This window comes from Melospiza georgiana, chromosome 4 (genome assembly GCF_028018845.1).
Source record: "Melospiza georgiana isolate bMelGeo1 chromosome 4, bMelGeo1.pri, whole genome shotgun sequence".
Classification (NCBI taxonomy): domain Eukaryota; kingdom Metazoa; phylum Chordata; class Aves; order Passeriformes; family Passerellidae; genus Melospiza; species Melospiza georgiana.
Window position 1 is genome coordinate 15,393,776 of NC_080433.1, and position 22,268 is coordinate 15,416,043.

The following is a 22,268-nucleotide window of genomic DNA, read 5'->3' on the forward strand; positions in this document are numbered from 1 at the left end:
GACAAGCACAGAGCAGAGGGGTATTTTTCCTGTTTGCAGGCAGGAATGGGTGAATACAGCCCTTAGAGACCTTTGGTACAATCCTGAGGATGACAGAGGAGAAGATTGAGGGTCCAGTTTGCAGACTGAGCTCTCTGAGAATTGCCATGGGGTTTCCTTCTCTTGCCAAGGCCAGACAGATATTCCAGAGCACTTTTAACTTCCACAGTCCTGCCTGGGCACCTTTGGGTGTTGTTTGAAATTCTCTGTCAGGCTAACATGAGAGGCAGCCCTCGTCAAGCTGCTCTCAGGATCTGTGGGCATTTGAAAAGGGCATTACTGTTATCAGGGAAACTGCAAAGCCAAAGAGGGATTTGGAGCTGGAGAAGAATTTCTTTAGGATTTCCTTGGGATTTGAGAGGTTTCAGACATGCCAGGACTTAGAACTACAATAAAAACTGTTAAAAGAGGGAGTGTTTATGGGGTTTTTTTGTAGGCAAGATGTGTATGGGGGCACACTGGGGCAGCTGTGGTCAGGTACGTTTTGAGGGGATATGGAAATAGATGGCAGGAAAGGTGTCTTGCATGCAGAACCACTGGTACAGCCAGAGAGAAAGGCTCAGAAAAAAATTCTGGGTGCACATCAGGCATCTGTCAGACTGGTATTTCTTCCTACTTATCACAGAATTAGTTGTAATGCATGAAAATTACATAATTTCCCCAACATCCCTGGACATTTTTAGATTTGTACTTCTCTAAACTGGATGTTCTTAGATCTAATATAATACAGCAAAAGTTAAGTTTACCACTCAATAGAGAGATTTTGATGTCGTGTCCAGTATGAAATTAAGGTTTCCCCAAATGGACCTTTCTGAGCTGTAACACAGAAAGTCTGATTACAGCATCAGTCTGACCTCAGAAAGCAATATCAACTTTGTGTTTTTCCAGCAATTCTTTTTTAAAATTAATTTCTCATAAATGCTGGCATTTAAAATAAAATGATCATGTTTTATTTTCATTTTAATCACTGGAAAAACTTCCCACTTAATGAGAAAGAAGCTGTTTGGAAATACAGCTAAAGAATAATGTTGCTGGAAAAAATAATGAACCAGAAAGAAAAAACTTGAAGATTCTTCTTAATCTCTTTAGTTTCTAAAAATTTAATAAATATCATGTTTTCTTTTTAAAATATTGCCTAACTTTTAAAGGTATGAAAATGTAAGACTGCCTTTTAGACAAGATCCAAATATATTCTTAAATCCAGAATGTAGAAATAAATTTGTTGTCCTGTGTCAAACAAAAACCACATTTGATCTAAAAGATATTTTTGCCTTTAAAAATTGTTTATACTAATTAAAACTGAGATATTACCACAGCAAGTTAATTTCAGATAATTTTTCATCCAATCTGCCAGTTTGGTCAGGAAGCAAATCAACTACTGAAATGTATGACAATTATGGTAACATATAGATATGAAAATTCCTAGATATTGATAAAAAGAAAGTTTGCAATCTTCAGCACAGCTTTTATTTTCGCTCTAAAATTTCTTTGATTCTCTCTCATTTAACTCTTTCTGCTCTCTCTCCAGTGCCCTGGTTCCCCAGAAAAATCCAAGATCTGGACAAATGTCACCATCTGATCACTAAATATGACCCCAGCTTGGACCATGGTCACCCTGTAAGTTTAACATTACTGTAATTTCATTTTTAAAAGAGAAATTCTCTGTAGGGAGGTTATTCAGGGAAACTTCAGGAGTAAAGAAATACTCATGAAAAAAGAGATTGTTATAAGGGAAACTTCAGGAGTAAAGAAATACTCATGAAAGAAGAGGAAGAAAAACCACAGGAGCAGATAAAAGCTCATCTTCAGTGGCATTAGGGACTGCATGTGTCCCTGCAGGAATGAACCACAATAGTGTTTTACTGTAACATATTCATGTGTGCCCTCTTTGCCACACCCTAAGCACAAACTCCAGGAGAGGGAAAGAAAAATGCACTGCAGAGTCCTGCTTGAGAGATGATAGTGAGGCAAAGTACTGGGAACAAACAAACAAACCAACAAACAAACAATCTAACAATTATTTGTCATCAAAGTTTCCCAGCTTTAGTGCAGGTGAGATGTGAGTTAGGCACAGACAAAAAGGGACCCCAAAAGGCCATTTGTCACAAGCTAGGTCACAGAAGCATTTTATTCTGTCAAGCATCACATAGAAGCAATCCATGGAAAGCACAAAAAGAAGAGATATTTTTCACTGATAAATGTAGTGAAGATGTAGATGTGTGTCAACAGAATCTACAAGGAAGATTTTGTCATTCCCTTCTCTACATGGCTGAATTCTATTTAGTCCCTTTCATTAACCTACACCAGGTTTTCCTGTGAGCTATGTACAGTCTTGTGTAATATGAAATGGACTTTTCCAAGTCTCTAAGTCTATCTTCTATTTTTGAGAATCAGTTCTTCACTATATGCTCTAGGAGAGCTTCATGTCCTCCTTAACCAGGACATCTTTCATTTTCCTTATTTCTTTCTGGTACAAACAGTCCAAGTGTTTGTAATTTTCCTGAGCCAGCTCTTAGGCTGTTTCTCATTAGACAAATGAACACACATAGGGAGTTCTTTGAACTGGACTGAGTTCCCCTCATCCTTTGCCAAATAGAAGGTGTGAGCACTGAAGAGGTTGAGAGAAAGCAGCAGTGGTGCTGAGTTAATGAAGTATTGAGTGGGGATAAATCTAAATTGCAGAAGGTAGTGCAGTTTAGAAATACCTAACAAGTTAAAAACAAGTTACCTCAGGCACTGAGCATCACTTGTCTGTGGCAGGACAGAGCACAGTGTGGGCTGATTTACCAGGCTCAGAAATGGAGAGGCTGGAGGAAAGCACAAAAGAAGCTGATGCACAGGGAGCTCAGATTTTGCAAACGCATTTCCTACCAAATGGACAGTTTGGGTTGTTTCTCTCCACACCTTCAGTTTGTTCTTTGCTGGCCAAAACAATCAAACTGGCATCACTGTGACACCAATTTCTGGGCTACCCTGCCACTGGCTGCCCAGAGGGTGGGTACAGGGACAAAGCTGGGATGTCACAGCATCTGTGTGAGTCTGGCCTACAGCTTTTCCTGTGTTTTGCATGGGCTTGTTACAGCCACTGACAAGCACCTGAATGAACACATTACCCACAACACATGACAAAATAAACATGCTCTCAGGATCCAGCCCTTCCCTCGGATTCATGCATGCAGCACTCATTAACTGCAGGGTTGCTGGTATTATTGCTACGCTAAAAATTATGTGAATAAACCTAAGGGACAAATTTGGCTTGCAGTACACAAAGTGGTTCCAGTAAATGCTGAATATTTTAGAATAATAAATATTTGTACAGTGATGCTGATCAATGCTGTTTTATGAGTTATATTAGCACACAGTCCCAGATTTCAGTTTTAATTCCTAGTATGAATGATGTAAAATTAAAAGGAATGTGATTCCATGTCTGTGTGCATATACAATATCTGGCAAAGACTGCCTGAAGTTTTAATTTTAGTAAACACAGAAGGAGCAGAAAGAAAATGCTGGTATTCTGTAGGTAAACTTCCCCCTTAAACAGATATCACTGAGTCTGTCCCTATCACAACATAATAAAAAAATGGGCAGGAGGATTGGGTGGGGATCCTGCACTTCCCACAGACCCAGTGGTGGTTCTGATGGTTTCTACTTATGCCCACAGATCTCATGATGTAAAACTTTTTTTCCTGATTCTTTTCTAACCCAGGGATACTCAGACCTGGAGTACAGCAAGCGGAGAGCATTCTTTGCTGACCTGGCCTTTAATTACAGAGTGTAAGTACAAAGCTGCTGAGGGAAAGTACAATGGCCCACACTGTCAGACTGCATGTCCAAGACATGTCAGAGATGTCATATTTTGCCCATATATCAGTGGAGCCACTGATTGATGTTGTTTGAGACAACAAAATTCAGCCACCAAAGCTTTCACTCCGTCTGGAATAGACTTTTGTGATGACACAGCAAATACATCTTAAGAGAAAAATCTTAAGATTGCATTCACATATCCCAATCCTTTGCTGGATTTTGTTTTAGCAGAAGTGATTGCAATATTATTTATTTCAATTTTTAAGTTCCTTTTAGGATTTGGTCCTGAGCTGAGGAAAACATCAGCTGAGGCTGATGTTTTTCAAGGAAATTTCAGGAATGATATTTACGAACATGTTTTTGATGGTGGAAAGTGATTTACTATTTTTGTTATTTGCTTTTTAAAATGTCTATGCACAGTAACTACCTAAAAACATGAAAAGCTCTCAGTTCTCAGGTAAGTGATGGAAAATGTTTCTACCTTTATGTCAGCAGAACTACACTGCTTTCTGATGGGCTTAATCAAAGGTATAAGTACAACCTATACCATGGATTTTCAGCCTTATGGTGTCCAAGAACTGGTGGAGGCAAAAAAAAAAGCTTGGAAACAGAACTTGAAATCTTAAAACATATTTCTTCTCTTCATTACAGAGGAGACCCTTTACCTCACATTGAGTACACAGCACAGGAAACAGCAACTTGGTGAGTTTGGTACTTATGATCCAACTGCTGGACCATTCCACAGCAGTCCCAGGAAAGACTGGCAATGTGACACAGCTAAAACCTTCCTAATATGTTCTTCATCCACCCCTCATTTTACTCTTTGGTTAAATGTCATCTTTTGGTCATTTGTTTTGCAGAAAGCCATTCTCAGGCCTGGCCTTAACTATTCACTTTCTAGAGCAAAAGGCATTTTCCTGATTGTCTTCCTGCCTGCAGATCCCATCAGGATATCAGAAGCCAGAAAACATCTGGGCCCTATAGAATAACTGCTAATAACTGCTTCTGACTGACCTCTAATTCACCATAGCTACGGTGCTGGCAGAAATATCACCTTTTCAAACTCATTATCAGGAGAAAATGCCCATTCACAGGACAGAAATTCACTCAGAGGACATGACTAATTCAATGTTCACAGGACAGAGGAGCCTTGCTTGTTCTTCTTCAAGTATTCCTTGCTTTTAACATGAATATGTATCATTTTCCAAACTGAAGGTAGAGGAAATACCTTTTAATACACATTATTTACACTGTAAAAGAGTCTTAGATAACATATAAATATCATATGGAATTATAGAAAGTTGCTGTTACAAGGGTACAGCATTTCTTCACTGGGGCTTTGTTGCTCCTGAAGGACTGCCACTCAAAAAACAAAAACCAACCAAACAAAAAAAAAAAAAAAAAAACAAAAAAAAAAAAACAAAAAAAAACCCCTAAAACATAACCAATGAATGAACCAAAATAAACCAATGAATCAACCAAAATATTCAATTAAAAACATTTTTTCAACATTATGTGAAATATGTGGAAAATTTGAAAGAGAGCAGAACTCTTCTTTCAAATCCCTCTGTTTCCACTTTTTTTGCCATTAACTTTAAGGTTTATCAGTAAGCAGCAGTAATTCCACATTTATGTGATACTACAAACCATTAATTTGTCCAAAAGTCTCAAGTAAGAGCAAAGTCCTGAGATTGTGCAAGGTGCCACATAGAAGAGAGTCTTTGTTCAGAAATTTAAATAGAAAGAAGGACTAAAGGTGGGGGAAAGGAGGAATGAAGACCACATTTTCTACTGTGCAACAGAAAGCCCTAGAACTTGAGTAATTTGCCCTAAAATCACATGCAAGGTTTATTCCAATGCCAGGACTTAAATCCATAGAGCTAGATGTCTCATGCCAGAACCTCTCTGACATCCCATCTATTTCAATACTTTAAGTAAAATCTACTTTGCCACAGAAAGCCACAACCACATAAAAACCTTGCATCCAGCTCATCCAGGAGGACATGCTTTTATTAAGCTCAAATAGGTTTTTATAGCATCTTACAATAGTCAAAGATTGATGGTCGGTGTCATGCTCATGATTACTACCACCAGCCAACAATCTTGGCATGTGGGAATGTTGTATTTAAGAAAATTCAATTTTGTGTTCCTTCCTGTTTTTCTCTTTTATTGCCAACCTTCGTCATTCCAGCTCTTCTCCACCTCGAATTAGACCCATTGTGGCAACAGAATGGACTTTTAAAGGAGTATCTGCCCATTTCCTTAAACAGCAACCCAGGTTGTTTTATTATGTAAAGCTGTTCCCAAAATCAGCAATCAGCCTTCCCAATGGTTATCACAGCCCCCGAGGCTGTGCCCTGAGGTCAGCTGCATTACAGCACAGCTTAACTGGGCTGTGCAATTGCAGGGGAAATTTGTAGCACAAACTAAACTAAATTCCCTTGGTGTCACTCTGAGGAGCTGCTGGATGCCTTCAGTTTGCAGCAACGTGGTTATAAAAATGAAAACCAAGGCAGTGAAGAAACACGACTGTCAGAAAACAGAGGGCACGGATGATCGGGGCTTTTGTTCTCAAAGCAACTTCTTGGAAGGCCCTAAAACTAAGCAGTCAGAGAAGCCATATGGATAAAAGCTGTGTAAGAAAAATGGAGAATTCAGGAGAAAATTATGGGGATGCACCTGCCACATGTTCACAATGAAGCTGAATAGTGCCACTTTTTTTTTCCCCCCTGAAAAATAAGGAAATTTATGTAAAATTAGGTTATTATCTTTAAAGTATTTTTCAAGCATCTGGCTCAATCTTTTGTTAGGATGCTCCGTTCTAGAGTGTTTCATAAAGTTTGCTTCCAGCAGTTCTTTCATACCTGCTCCTCTCTTGGCTTTGGAGAGTTTGCTTGGATTACTGTCTTAGAGGAGCACTGAGCTTTGGGTAATCCATCCCTGGGACTGCCTGCATTTCTGTGGTGGCCAATGTTTGGGCACCCAGAGCAGAATGACACTTGGATAAAAGAGACCAGATGTGCACAAGTGTAAACAAGGCTGCTCTCTCTGGGCTCCAGCCTGGGCATGAACCCTGTGCTGGTTCAAATCCCACACCACCCCACGAAGCCAGGAGCATTCCATGAGGAAATAAGCCAGGGCAACACTTGAACTCCAGTCCTCCTCATTTTTTCCTAATTCCTCCATGGAAATGGCCCAGTCTCCTGTGGCTTTTGCAATAGTGACAGCAGCCACTGTTTCCCTCTGTTCTTTTAACTTTTTTTCCCTCCTAAGGTTTTCCTCCCCCACTTCATTCTGGTTCATTATTGCTCCCACACGGTGTAAGACATTTGTACAAATAAAGAGCCATTACCAGGGACTGGCAATCACCTCCATAGCAACAACAGCATCACAAAAAGGAGAATAATCATAATAATAATAATGGTTAAAAAAATTACAAAACCAATGAAAGGTCATTTCCTGCACCCAGCATTTCCAAGAATTATCTCAATTTTCATAAAACAATGTTTCTAAAGTTGTTGAGACCCTAGGGCCATGTCTGAACAAAAATAACCATTTCTATAAGGTTCTTTGCCATCCTATTACTACTTGCTTATTTTGCAACAGCTAAATATATTCCAAACCACAACTCTAAATCCAAGTACCATCAAGTTTGTGAGAAGCTTAAAGCCTGTGCCCAGGTTACATATATTATTTTCAGCTGGTCTCTTTTTATATAGTGGGATAAATGCTTCAAGAAAGCTGGCATATATTTCAAATACATATCCTGTGCCAGGCATTTGGAACTGCAAAAATACAAACCTCTTCACCTGTGCAGATATTACACTTCAGTATCAGAAAAGGTGCTTTTCCCAGAGGCTTTTAAGAGGCAAATCTAGGCTTCAGTGTGGAAAAGGAGGGACCAGCATGTCAAGTTGTACCCAAACAGAGAAAGGAGGGGAATACCTGATTTATTCCTTTTCTAAACTGAGAGACAGGGTATCCCAGATTCAGCTCTCTTCCTGGGATTTCCCTGGTGCCTCCAACACACTCAGCAAGAAGATGCCTAATCAAGAGACACTTCTGCATCATTATTAGAGTTCTATAATATTAAAGGACGCCTTCTGAAGGAAAAGCGAAACAAAAAGCTCTTATGGTTTGCTACATCCAGCCAGGACCAGCTTTCAAGCAACCAGCTGTCCCAAGCTCACATTTTTAGACCATGACCCCCCTGCTGGGGCTTTACCTCTCTCTGTGGATGGCACAGGTAAGTACTGCTCTATTGAGGTGCCTCACTCTGTCCAGTTTTGATTTTCAGGAGAGAAGTCTACAGGAAGCTGAGGAGCCTTTACCCCACCCATGCCTGCACCCAGTACCTGGATGCTTTCCAGCAGCTGGAGAAGCACTGTGGCTACAGAGAGGACAACATCCCTCAGCTTCAGGATGTCTCCAGATTTTTAAAAGGTCAGTCATTACAAGCCATGGTTTATTCTGGTGTTCCCTGCACATATTTGTGCACCACAAACCATTTCCTAGGAGACAAGCTGGTGAGCAGAGCTGATGAGCTCCAGCACAGGGCACTCATTCCAGGCACATGGAATGAAACCCAGCTAGAGGTTTGTGTGTGTTCTGTGAGAGGCAGCACCTGGGGTGGCACTACCCAGCTAATCCCTGTACCAGCAGCACTGCAGTCACAGCAGACACTGCTCAGCACTGTGGGAATCCACAAAATCAGAGGGTTTTGGGAAAGCTGCAGAAGGCAGGCCTCAGAGACAGCAGAACTGTGATTAGAGCTATGCAGTAGCCATGAGATAGGTCAGCAGAAAAATTATTTGAAAAGTAGAAAAAACAAGGACAAATAGAACAATGGTCTGTGTATTAATGCTTGTCTAGAATAACTCCCTAAGCTACAGAAAAGTTTATCTAGCAAGGTGTTAGGAAGTTTGAAGCTTAATAATGGAGCTCTGTGCATTGTGTTTTAAGGCTTACAAGCAGGTATTGTATTTGAAATAAGAAAGCATTGTTTTAACCAAAGGTACCTGTGCTTATAGTGGCTGGATGGAACTACTGTCAATGTGCTTTTGCTTTGTGTGATTGGTCAAAAAACTTATAAAGTAAGTTGTAACATTAAGTTCTTAGTCTGCTGCCTGGGATGTGAGCTGATGGTGTCTTCCCATTGTATAGCCATGTAATGAGAGTGATGCTGAAAAATAAAACAGCTCAAGGCACGTTCCACAGCAGCCCCACCCCCTTTGTGATTTGTACACAGACCCCTGGCCAGCGATAAGCACGACTTCCACACTGCCTTTTTGTGGGTTTGCCTCTGTTTTATGCTCCTATAGCCATGCTGATAGCAAGACCCAAACACAAGCACAGGTACCTACCTCTCAAGTACGCTTTGTGCCTGATCCACCAGGCAGGATGGGAATGTGTGCTGGAGGAGATGATTTCCAGGAGATCCTGCTGGTCAACCAGCAGCTGCCTTGGAACAACTCTGCTTCCTTCTGCCTCTGTGGCGCCACTTGTCACACCAAACCCTTTGGTGGCTGACAGGAGGGCACAAAGGCTGTGGTGCTGGCCCAAAAAGGCATGAAGAGGTCACCTTAGAAAAAGGACACACAGGTTTGCCAGGCTGACCTATCAGCTAGCAAGGAGCAGGAGAGCAAGGGGGCCTGCATTGTGAGGCCACAGGCTGCATGGACTCCCAAGGGCAGGTGCTCTGTGTAAACCACCTGATTATCAAGAATTGCTAATGAAAGTTGATCTTTAAAGTCTCCTCCTCAGTGAAAAGGTGTGACAGAGAGAGGTCAGCTTATCACCATGATGAAATACGCAATAAAAAATATGGCTTAGCTTTAAATAAATTGTACTTAAATACTCAGAAAATCAAGTGTCCTGCTCCATATAAGAGTAGGGGGTACCCATTAGCTTAAATAAGCTTTCCGTGTCTGAAGAGTTTTCTAAGACTTTGGCATTTCTCATGAAGATTTAGCTGTTTGATGACAAGGTTTTTATTGCACATTTAGTGTGAGAGAAGGGAGGGTTGCCATGTGAAAAGCATCTTCCATGAACACCCTTGCACCCAGCTGTAGGAACTTTTCTGTGTAGGCATTATGTATTTTCCCATGTATTCTCACTCCTATTCAAGTACACATCTTACTTCCCTCTTATAATAACTGGGCTCATAAATATTTTTTCTCTTGAAGTAGTTGATCTCATTTAATTTACACAATAGCTGACAGCAGGGAGCTCCAGGAATTATGATTCTGACTTGATTGCCACAGATATTCATATCCTTTAAGTGTATCAGGTGATTTCAAAGTGGGAGAATTTAGGACAGTGTGAGACTATGCTGCCATAATCCTATTTGCATTGCTCATGTTAGTTGACAGGATTTGATTGCCTGGAGTCTGCTCACTTCCTTTACAGGCTCTGGTTCTAAACATTCCCTGTGTCATAAACAAAACAAAACAAGCTAAACAGCAACTCTGAAAAGCATGCCAATAATGTTTGAAAAGATGTTCTCAGTGATTTTCAACTCATTTGCAATAAACGTAAAGTGTCTACTATGAGCTAATTGTATGAACTACTTGGGAATGAGTATCAAGCATTCCAGAGAGATTTTATTCCATTCTGAAATGGACAGCTAAGGAAAATGTGGAATTATTCATAGTACTTGAGACCACTGGTCCTACCCTCATTAAACTGTAGATTAAAACTGGATTACTTTAGCCTACAGGTTATGCATGAATGAAACAAATTTTTTTCAGAAGAGCTGTGTTAACAGCTAGACATAATTAAGAGTGAGGAAAGTGTTTTAGTCCCATTATATGAGGCTTTGAATGGGTATCTTGGTTCTCTTTCCTCTAACAAGGTCATTTTACTTTGCAGAATACTTTCTAGAATAGCATGGAGATTGACATCATTGCAAGGCCCAAACTCAGTCTGAGTCAGAAGCATCTGCAAGGTCTAAAATCTGACCAAAAGTTTAAGCAAATTGTTAAGGGCATTGACCAAACTCCTCTTAAATACTATCAGGCTTGGGGCATTGATCAGTTCTCCAGGGAGCTTATTCCAGTGTTTGACCACCCTCTGAAAAAATAAATGCTTCTGAATGTCCATTCTGAACCTCCCCTTGTACAGCTTTGAAAATAACAAACCGTGGGAGGCAGAGAGAGACAGAGATTAGGATAACCCAGAAAGAAAGTGATCATATTAAAACCAGCTCACACAGACAGATAAACTCCCATCTTCTCTTTAACTTAGCAGTATTTGTGAACACAAGAAAGCAACTCCTTTTGATTTGGTATGAGATCTGTCTGTTATTACCTATTAGTGAGGCTGGCTTGAAGAGAAAAGGTCTGTATACTTCATAAATATTTCACAATTACTTAAAGGGAATTAAGTAGTTAACAGTGTGATCACTTGCACATTGGCAAGCGTTTTCTGAAAGGGTTAACTGGATGAACCTAGGCACATCTTTCTTTCTAGGAAAGATGTTTGGATTTAGGCAGTCATTGTGCTCCACAGCTGGAAGAAATTACAGCCAGTGAACTCAAGCAAGCTCACACTACAATGCACAGGCTGCCTGTATACACCAGTTTTAGGGCCAAGAATTAAGAATTAAGCCTTGCAGATCACTTTAGGTCAACTGCTCGAGACCTTCTCTGCAATGCACTTTGATTTCCCAGGTCCTTGGGCAGCAGGTCCGACCAGCCACAGCCCCAATTCTCTGCTGATTGCAGGTTTTGTTGTGCAGTCATGAACCAGGAGTTCAGGTTTTGCAGATATTACCTTCACAGATAACTTTTTCCTAGGGCTTTTCAAGGCAACTGGCCAAGTCTGTTCCATCAGCAGACTGTCTGATTCACTGGCCTCTGTTTAAAAGGACATCTCAGGGAACACAAGCTGTGATTTTCATTTTCCCTCCTTCTCCTCCAACATGGATGCTAAGGCTATATAAATTTCCCTAGACTCTTTCATAGTCTTTCCAAAAGTGAGTTACTAAGGTATTGGTTTTCATATAATGTATTTTTCAGCTAATGTAATTTTCTCTTAGAATTCACCCCAAAGATTACCAGATTCTGAAATTTTCACATTCCTCTGGATTGGACCAGCAAATCGACAATGGTACATACATAATCCCCACAGGCTTTTTTTTTAATTGTTCCTTTTTGAGGCAGTTCTGTACTAATTACCTTTAAATTCAGTGGAGCAATAAAGATATCTGTGGCAAATGCCCACCACCTAGTCCATCACAATGTCAGGAAGAAGCACTTCTTTCTGTCCTCTATTTCTTCATACATTTTGTCATTTCTTTGACTTTTTTCCCTTTTTTTCTTTCTCTGGGTGTTTTGTTTTGTTTTGTAATGGGAGAAGTACTAATAGCCTGACAGAGTAAGACAAGAAATTCTGGAAGAAACATGAAAAAACAAACCAAAACAAATCTTGTAAATGGCTTGGTTTCTGGGTGGGATTTTTTTGTTTGTTTTAAAAAGGAAAAAAAAAAGGTTATAGGCTTCATGATACAATAGAATATGGAAGAAGAATTGAGAATAAAGCCATTTCTGATTTTTTTGAAAATGCAGTTTTATGCTTTAAAGAAGACGAGATGTCATTTAGGGGAGCTGAGAATGAAACACAGATTTTGAATATAGGACTTCAAAAAGATTATCATTGGCTCACTTTGAAAGCGGTGATTTTCAATTTTCTTAGCTTTGCAGACCACCAGCATGTTTCCCATGGACATGCAGAGTGTGTGTTCTGTTGGCCACCAGACTGGTTATTTTTTTTGGTTATCTCTCACAGTAATGCAGGGTGCTCTGGGGTAACACTGGATGTATGAGCTGAAATCACAGTGCAAAAGTGTTGCATCCTTCTGTGTCCTGTTCTGTGGACATGTGCAAAGCAAAACACCTATAATCACATCACTGGGAGGCTGTGCAGCAGGTTCTAGACAAAAATAATGGTAAAAAAAAAGCCAAGAAAGAAAAAAAAAGAAAAAACACCAATGTTGGAATTTTAGGCTCTTCCTTGTTCCAAGGTCAAGGAGAGTAATACTAGGAAATGTTTTTGAAGTCTCAGTCTGAAGTTTATTATTCGTATCTATTACAAACTCATGAGGTGTGAGTTCTCCCTAACAAGTTGAGAAAGTGCCCTAAAATGGTGTTTCTTAAAGGCTATTTAAGTCCTAATTACCCAATAAACAGTTGACATCTATATTATTTATCTTCTAACCTGATTATGATCACCCAAAACTCGCAATGTGGACATCTTTATTCTAATTAGAGAAAATTGCTCAGATCTGTGAGGAAGGAGAAAGAAGGTGAACAATTTGACTCCATCCTAAAACCTCCATCTTGCTTCATGTTTATTTCTATATTCTAAAACCCTAAACTCCAAGTTTTCCACCCTGGGATATTACACACTTCTAACCAGCTACACACCTGTCATCCCAGTGCCAATAATCAATTTTGGAAGCCTTCTCCAAACAGCCTCAGGTCAAATGCAGTGTTCTTTTGTGGGTCTATGCCTTTCAGCACAGAAAGATTAAAACTCCCAGCATCCAGGGTTCCAACACACCAGGTGCAGGTTCTGTTCTCTGGTTGATTTTAAGGACCATGTGAGACCTCAGATGCACCCCTGTGGTGTGGAACGTAGAGAATGGTGTGTGTTTGTGCAAAAATGTGCATTGGGGTGTGCAATACTCCCACACACCTCGTGACTCTGCTGTGTGACTGCCCACAGGATGGATGGACAGGTGATTCCATGTGGCAGGAACTGCTCCTATACCAGTTCCTGCAACAGGGGCACATCAATCATGGTAAGCCAAGGTGTGCCCGCTATGCATGGTGGAGGGAACTATTCCAACAGAGCAGGAAGGATCCCTGAAACTGCTTAGCTAAAGTAAACCTGCTGTGTGGTTAACCCTAGAAACAGCTGAATTTGGTGTCCCTTCCCTTTGCAGAGAGGACAGGTTTCCAGCTGAGGCCAGCTGCAGGACAGCTGTCTGCCCGTGACTTCCTCGCCAGCCTGGCGTTCCGTGTCTTCCAGTGCACACAGTACACAAGGCATTTCTCCTCTCCCATGCATTCCCCAGAACCGTAAGTTTGATGGCCTGACATAATTCCATCCTTCTGAGTGTGTTGGGGATCCTTCTCTTGGGACTGGCTTTGGAGTTCCATCCAGTAGTCTGCAGAATAAAACAATTTGAGAAACTGGTAGCTGGAGAGTTGGAAGGGGAAGTCATGCATGAGAGGGTGTGGTGCTCTGTCTCTTTTGCAAAGCTGTCTGGGGAAGGAAAAGACTAAAGAATATCTGGTTTAATCTTTTCATCCTGCCTTCAGTTACCATCTGCTGGGGTTTGATTTCCTGCTGTGAAACTCTCCCAATAAGTGCTGGCCAGACAGCAGCAATTACATTTCATGAGAAATTACAAGTTCACACAGACGCTTTTGTTGTACGCTGGGACAAAACAGGGACCTTCCAAAGTTATTGTGACATAGAAGCTTAGTGCCCATGCCATCCCAAGGAGACAACAGACAGGGGCAGGAGGGAATGCTCTGATCCTTGCAGAGCCAGGCCAGGTGAGGAGGCAGCACTGTGGAGCAGCACTCACACCAGCTCCCTTTGGGGTCTGCTGGCTAAAGTTCCTCACAGAGAGTTCATGGAGGGCAGGAAAGGAGGTTTTTAACAAACAAGGTCACTTCTTTTCCAGAGACTGCTGCCACGAGTTGTTGGGTCATGTTCCCATGCTGGCTGACAAGGAGTTTGCCCAGTTCTCACAGGTAAGAACATTTCCTGCTGACCCTTTAACCAGCTGCTCTGGATAGCAGGCCAGAGTGCCTTAAATACACGCAGCTCACCATGCAGTGCAGTGCTAAGAGTGGATTGTGCCTGAGCCATGGCCTCCAGGCATGGTGGGCTGGCAGCCACCTGGGAGATGCTTCCTCCAAGGGAGTGGCAGCACTGCTCCCTACAGACCCAGTGTGAAAGGAAGGGCAGGCAGAGCTTGTGGGGCTTCTCTGTGGGAGGGCTGTGTCAGTCTGGGTGTCTCTGTGGGGCTGGAGGCTGAGCTCTGCTCCCCTGGCTGCCTTTGCACCACCACATGAACCTACGCAGCTGAGCCTCCGAGCTGGGTCTGTCCCTGGATGTACATTCTTGTCTCACAAGAAACTTTAATTGTGTCCATCACCATGCCATTCATCAGAGTTGTTTTTCCCTTTACAACTCACCAGATTCTCACAGCATTGCTCACACTGGTGAGGAGGCTCCAAAAAGCAAACAGAGCTTCTTTGTACAATAAGGGGCTATTTAGTACGAACAATCAGTGTCAGACCCAACTGAACTCAACGACCTCTTATAATTAAAGACTTCAGAACTTTGAGTGTTCCTCAAAACATAGCAGAGGAGGAGAAGACATCTCATTGTTCAGGCTTATCAATCAGTGGCCAGTGGGGAAACTAGGGATAAGATCAGAGTGGTAACATGATGTAGGTCCCAGCATGACCTAGGTCCCTGAAGAAATATCTTTAAAACAAAATCAGTTCACTTCATATGATGCGGTTTCCAGTTGTATCAACTTAAATACACGCCAGTTACCATTTTGATCCTAAATATTGGTTATTAACAGAATCAAAAGTGTAGTACCTTAAGCAGCCTAGTCATCTATAATTTATTCTGGAAGAAACCTATTCAGTTCAGTTCAATACTGGAACTTCAGACACATTAAAAATAAAATACTACAGCAATTTCAAAGCTTTCAATTTTCTTCTTTTCCTATCCATAGCACAGACTATACAACATCAGATCACATTCAGTGAATTTTCACATTTCACTTTTTTGTCCCCACAAAGTATTTTCACCGTTGAAATTCACCCCATGAAAATTCTTTTTTGCCCCATTCAATATGAGACAATGAATGGTGAGAATACCCTTATTTTGTTTGTTTGTTGCATGATATGGCTCCTGGAATAGCAAAAAAAGAGACATCTAAAGTTTCCTATTGTGAGAATAACCTTTAGCAGGGAGCACAGATGAAAGTAAACAGAATCATCCCTGCACAGATCTGGCCTGCTCATAAGGGCTGTCAGAAAGAGTGAGGGACAGAAAGGTAATGGCAAAGACAAAACCCACCTTTGCTGCCCTTCCTTCTCATGCCTCCCTGTAAATTTTTGCCTGGTGTAGAATAACCCAGCATTAAGACAAGAGATGGTTAATTTTACACAGAGAACACTGAGGATTAATCACTCATCTAATGTGGCTCCCAGTGGTATGTAGCTGGGGGCCAGGGAGAGGTAGGCATCCTGGAAGCCATGGAAGGTCATTTTGGGTGACAAAAACAATGAATAGTTCATGCTATTCATGCTAGAAATGATGGGGCCCTCCCCCTTCCCCTCTTTCTCTCCCTTGGGCTGAATAATCACACTGGTGTAACACTGTCTGCTTGCTTGCTTGCTTGCTTTAGGATATTGGACTGGCTTCTCTTGGATCATCTGAAGAGGAGATTGAGAAACTGGCCACAGTAAGTACAGATGGCAGTTTAATATCAGAGGCAAACCCCAAACGATTCCCTGCACATCCCTTGCTGTGCAGGGAAGGCTTTTTGTGCCTCAGATTGACTGCAGAAATGGGAGCATCAGCAGGATTGTCCCCTCTCCTCCACAGGTTAGGAAGGTGCTGGAGCAGGGACTGGAGTCCCTCTGGGGGATCCCAGAATGGTGTGATTCCACCTGAGGAAATGCTTGCATTTCTTGATTTTATAAGAATACATTTCTTAAGCTAAGGTTTTTACAATTTCAGACACAGGATGGTCCCAACTCACATTCCAGACTCACCTAAAACATTAGATACCCAGTCTGATACCTGTTTTTTCTCCTACACGAGGTGCAGAGAAACATCACAATTTGGTTCACTCCACATTCATTAACCTCACCAAACAGGTGAGCACTTAAAAGCAATTTGGGAGCAGGTACTGCCATTCAGTTCTGAGTCACTAGGCTCCCAACAACCATCAAAACGATTTGTACAGCCCCTTACTGCCATCTTAACTTGTTCTGAAAGCTGTCTGGAGGCCAGGTGATTTTTTTCTGATAATGGCACCCATTTACCAGTCCTGATGAGTTTTTCAGAGGAGGAGAGGAGCCTTACTCTCACCTCATTTAGTACAGGTAGGAAATGAGAGGAGGATGTCACTCCTGAAGTTCCTCACCCACTCAGGAAGGAGGTTGTGGCTCACCTAAAATCCATCTGCACATATCCATCCTTGGGTTAGGAATAAGTAAAACCATCATTATTTCTGAAGATTGCAACAAGTGCTGAATCCTTTGTGACTTCATCCAGGTCCTGGACTGGTGATGTGAGGAGACAGTGACATTCCACATTTCCTCTTCCACTACCTGGGTCTAGAGAGGCTAGAGAGGGATTAAGATCCATGCTTTTGCTAGGGTTAAAAAATGCCAACCCATGCTTTTGCCAGGGTTAAAAAATACCAGAGAACTTGCATCATTCCCCAGGAGTTGGTGAGACTGGGTTAAGGCCTGTGGTTTATAAAGCATTCCTCTGCAAGCACCTCCTGATCCTGACCTGAACAGGCCTAGACAAGGATAAGGTTAAGATCAGAAGGATAAAGGGTCTCATGGCTGAAAGTTTCCTAGCATCATCTAGGGTTTGGGGAGGTAGAACAAGTGCACCTTTTAAAGGGCTCCCTGCGGTTCAGGGTCTGTGAGAATACAATTTTGTAAGTGCCATTCAGGTATTCTGAGCAATAAACATATTCTAGATTAACATCCCAATAGTCAAATGTTTAATATTTCTATACCTAATCTAGGCTTACTCTTTGAGATCCTTTTCTAAGAAGTGAAGATAGAGGAGATCCTGAAGTGTATTCATTACCCTGACATGAAAGTCCAACATGAATTCTAAGATTATCTCTCAAAGTCCCTGTCATTCCCTGTTCTTCATAAGGAGAATTTTGGTAACTAGCTTAGAAGTTTCTCTAAAGAATCTCAAAATTGTTGCTATGGTCTAAAACATTTGTAAGACAAATTTTGAAATGCCATTATTTCGTTCAGCCCTGTGACTTCTCTAAACAGGTGGATCCATGCACCAGAGAAGAGAAACTGCCAGTGTCCTTCTCATCCAGAGTGCCACTAATACATTTTTAACACTCTTAACACACTCCATCTCCTCCCATGTCTCATTTTGCAGTCAAAAGAGCCTCCTGCAAAATGAAGAGATACTAAAAAGCCTTTTCATTGTGAGATAATAAGATTCAAGATTATTAACAGAATGCAAACACATAATTATTTTCTGAAACTCAGGATCTTGCAGAAGGAAAGATCCTGGCATGTTTTTTCTTCAGTGATAAATTTGAAGGCTAAAACTAACTCATCAAAATGAAAAGGTGTGTAAGAGAGGGTGAGAGAAAGAGGCACAATGTATGAAAAAGGAAAAATAGACAGAATAGTATAAAACTTTACATAGTTTTACAAATTGTCTGTGGTTCTTTAAGCGGGCTCCTGAGAATGCCATACCTATGAAGCCAAGGTATGACCTGTATGAGGCAGAAAAGGGCTCTGTGTCTCTAAAGGAACCTTGAAGATTTGTGAGACAAAGCCATACTCTTGAAATGCCTCATTTTCCATGTTTTCCCTTTGCACAATGCCTATCCAGCTTCCCAGGGCTGTGTCCAGGACTTGTCCTCCACTGTCATTTTCCTCAGATTTTATAGTAAGGGAAGCACTAAAAGCTTGGCAGAGCCAAGAGTTCCTTTCATCCCAGTGTTGTCCAGCAGGTAAGGGAAGTGTGGCCCTAAGGATGCTTTTATCACAAGACATGTCCAGAGAAAGGTATCTTTGTTTTCTGCTGGAGCATGACTAAGATATAATTGGCACAATATGGAAAAAGGCATCCTTCAATTCTTCTGAATGAGATCACACAGACAAAGGAGGAGGGACGCTCTCCTTTCAAGCACCTTTGTAAAGGTATCGAACCCTCTCTCAGGATCTTCCTGTCCTTCTGGGGACTGTGGTGGAAATCTGACAGCTTCCACTGACTGCACTGAGGCTCTGGGCTAAGGGGTTGCAGGGTAATTAGTAACATCTTCCAAAGAAATAAAAGAATATAATTTTATTTACCCATGTACTATCATTCGAAATTTATTTTTTTTTTCTAAGTGGGACAACAAGTTCTGAAAAATTACATGTTAGTTTAGTGTGTGTTATATGCTGAGGGAAAAAAAGTTATTTTCTTAAAATATGCAACTATAATATTTGAAGACACAACGGTATTAAGAAATGAGGATAAAATAAAATTAAAGGAAAGATGAGAAGCTTAAAAATCCCTGCCTTTTCAGATTCTTTTTCACAAGTTGTTCTTATTCCCAGCTTTACTGGTTCACTGTGGAGTTTGGCCTCTGCAAGGAAAATGGATTGATCAAAGCCTATGGTGCAGGACTGCTTTCCTCTTATGGGGAGCTGATGGTATGTGTCAAATGCTGGAAATAGTGAAAGATCTCTATAATCCACTTTCCTGAACTCTGGTAAAAGCAAACTATGTTTGTCTACAAAAATCAGTATGATTTAAAATTCAGATTTTTATTTTGCAAAGAAATAATTCTCCCTTCACAAAAGCTACTGCACAGGGGAAAAGCTTCTGTGGTATTGTACCTGTCTTTAATCTAATAAGATGAAATGCAATGGAAGCAACCATGCCATAAAATATTAGATTTGTTTCTTCCTGCTTCTGCCAGTAGTGATGCAGCTGACTTTGACACAGGACTCAGGTTCCTTTCTGGATTACTCACTAGAGGGCAATATTATGCCTATTATGCGCTTGGCTATTTTTCCATGCTATTGTCATTCACATACATATGAACCAGAAAGGCACCGATTGACTGGACCAAATGAAGTGCAAAGAAACAGGAAATAGCATGGACACTGATAAAAAGAAATTGCTATGGCATTTTTCATTCCTAAACACATTTCAGAACTTATGTAAGCTCTAGTTTTAAATAGATCAAAATCTGCGAGCACAGGTTTCATACTGCCTTGCTTAGGTATGTTTGCTGTAGAAAGAGGATTTGTACACTTTTACAGAAAGTGGGTTTCCCCTCCTTTGACCAAACAGCTGATAGAAGAAATATTAATTTCTCATTAATTTTGAAGATTTCTGATGCAGATGATCCCTTTTTAATTGCAGAAGCCCTAAACTGTTATCAGCAGGGCTCTAATCCTTCAAGCTGTGCAGATATTGGATGATATTTTTTAAATTGGTAAGAGCCAAAGGAAAATAAATACTACTCCTTTCAAGCATTTTTATAAACCAGAAACCTTTTTTCTCTTTCATGGGAGATATATTTCATGTTTAACACATAAACTCAGCAGCCTAACAGCCAGATCATGATACATTCACATGGAATTGTGGCTGGATTAGCATAGCTTGGACTTCTTGAAGTGGAGATGGTTGGGTTGTCATGACAATAAACATTTTACAAAACCCTCCCAGTTGTGTACAGGTCAGCCCACTTCCCAGTCAATTGACAGGAGGGAAAAGACAACATTTTGATTTCTCTCAAGGCATTTCAAGTAGGAATCCCCACAGAAGGGCAGCTGAAATTAACACAGGGAAAGGGGAACCTTCTCAGACATCAACCTTCACTTTTACCACTTGCTGAGTTCAGCATTGTTTTTCCTCACAACACTTGCAATTTGGAGATGTTTGTGAGGTAACTCTGTGGAGAGCTTTCTCTCTTGATAAGCTGAAAGATCTGCATGTTCATTAGCCCTCTAGAGGAATAAACATGACTTTCTTTCTACATAGCAACCTGATCCTGGCCTGATTGCTCATCAACTTCACACTATGTGCTGCTGAAACTACCCAGTTTATCTGGGAATCCTTCACTACTCCTTAAATTCACAATTCACTGACAACCAACAGGAAACATAAACTTGTTTTCATTTACCCATTAAAACCAGAAATGTCCAATCAAAGCACAATTCAAGGCCAAATTTATTCTACTCTGCCTGGCTTAATACTTTATGGTTCTAAATCAAGTTCATTTACATGTAAACAGGATACTAAAGGGCAGAGGTAATCATATTGCTGATATTTATGTAGCTTTCATAGCAATATGCATGACAAAATCCATTTGATGTGGTCACTTCCTTTTTCTGATTAAGGTTTATTCAAATGAAGGTAAAAATCTCATCAGAAATGCTCACTTTTGGTGTCTGGAGTCAAACTCAGCAGACTTGTACTCTGTCTTCTCTATTTCCACCCTTTTCCTCCTCAGGCACCAACAAGCTCTTCTGCTTTTGGTTAAAATCATAGGTGAGGACTGCTTGTGCACAAAACTGTGCTATCTATATAGAACAAAAAATTACAATCTCAAACTCCCTACCTCTGAGCTGGGAAAAGAAGACCTAACTGTTCCAGAGCTGAAAAAATGGCAGGTTTTTGTCACTACTTTTATCACTTGAAATTATTGGGTAAAGCTACTGGATAAACTTTTGATAAAGCTGGGTCTATCTCTGTGTTCATCCATCATATCAGTGAAAATACATGCAGGAATGATAGCATCCATATTCAACAGGTAATGAATAGGATTATCCCCCTTTCAGCATGTTCTTCTTGTATGTAACACCTAAATCAGAAGATGGTCAAGCACTCTGCAGAATCCCTTTGTGAGGTCCACTGTGCATCTCCTGGGACAATGGCTTACTCTGTGCAAGTCACCTTGAGCTCCTGAAATTTGTTGTACACAAGTTAATTATATCTATAAATTTAAGTGCTGAAGTTTCCTTCTTTAGCTGATTTAATATCATTGATTTTTATTTAGAACAAAGCCAAAATACAGAAATATTTCCATTTATTCATTCTAGTCTGCCTGTGCATGTGATTCTAACTTCAGTGTAGGCACTGGCAGTGTGGGTGAAGTGGTGAGATCCAATGCCTGAGCACCTGTTAGCAAATTGCAAACCTGTACCAGCTGCTTCTTTTACAGCTGAAGAGAGAAAATGTGTAGTGCAGTGCCTGTTTAGAAATAAAGCAGTGTCTAGACACATCTGTCAGAGAAGATGAAGATTGGAAGACAGTGAGGCTCATGATAGACTTGAGTTTATTGCTCTAGATAAGTTTTGTTGCTGCTTGGCAGAAAGCCATTATCCAACCTAATAATTATCTGCCAGCCTTCTCAGTGGGACCAGACACACACTCCTGCATGGAGGTCCCAGACTTGATTCCCTATCTTTTAGCTGATCAACATATTTGGCACAGGCAGTGGAGTTTTGGCACTTTGCTGGCAGTGAAAAGAGCAAATCCTGTAGGAATCTCAGTGTAGGTTGTGTGTTGAAGGAGGCACCCTGCAGCAGGGAGGGCTTTCCTTGGACCTGAAGACTTTTAGGCCAGGAGCAGCAGAAAAATTCAGCCACCAAGGAGGGAATAAG

General features: G+C 40.9%; 1 protein-coding gene across 1 annotated transcript in view; it reads left to right on the forward strand.

Moving 5' to 3' along the window:
• The window catches only part of LOC131082672 (tyrosine 3-monooxygenase-like), a 28,111-nt gene that overhangs the window by 1,581 nt on the left and 4,262 nt on the right, over positions 1 to 22,268 (forward strand). Inside the window, exons 3-10 of the mRNA XM_058022754.1 lie at positions 1,568 to 1,656; positions 3,746 to 3,813; positions 4,495 to 4,545; positions 8,141 to 8,286; positions 13,790 to 13,925; positions 14,540 to 14,609; positions 16,289 to 16,345; positions 19,209 to 19,304. Coding sequence (XP_057878737.1) covers positions 1,568 to 1,656; positions 3,746 to 3,813; positions 4,495 to 4,545; positions 8,141 to 8,286; positions 13,790 to 13,925; positions 14,540 to 14,609; positions 16,289 to 16,345; positions 19,209 to 19,304 — 713 coding nt within the window. The remainder of the gene's footprint in view (positions 1 to 1,567; positions 1,657 to 3,745; positions 3,814 to 4,494; positions 4,546 to 8,140; positions 8,287 to 13,789; positions 13,926 to 14,539; positions 14,610 to 16,288; positions 16,346 to 19,208; positions 19,305 to 22,268) is intronic.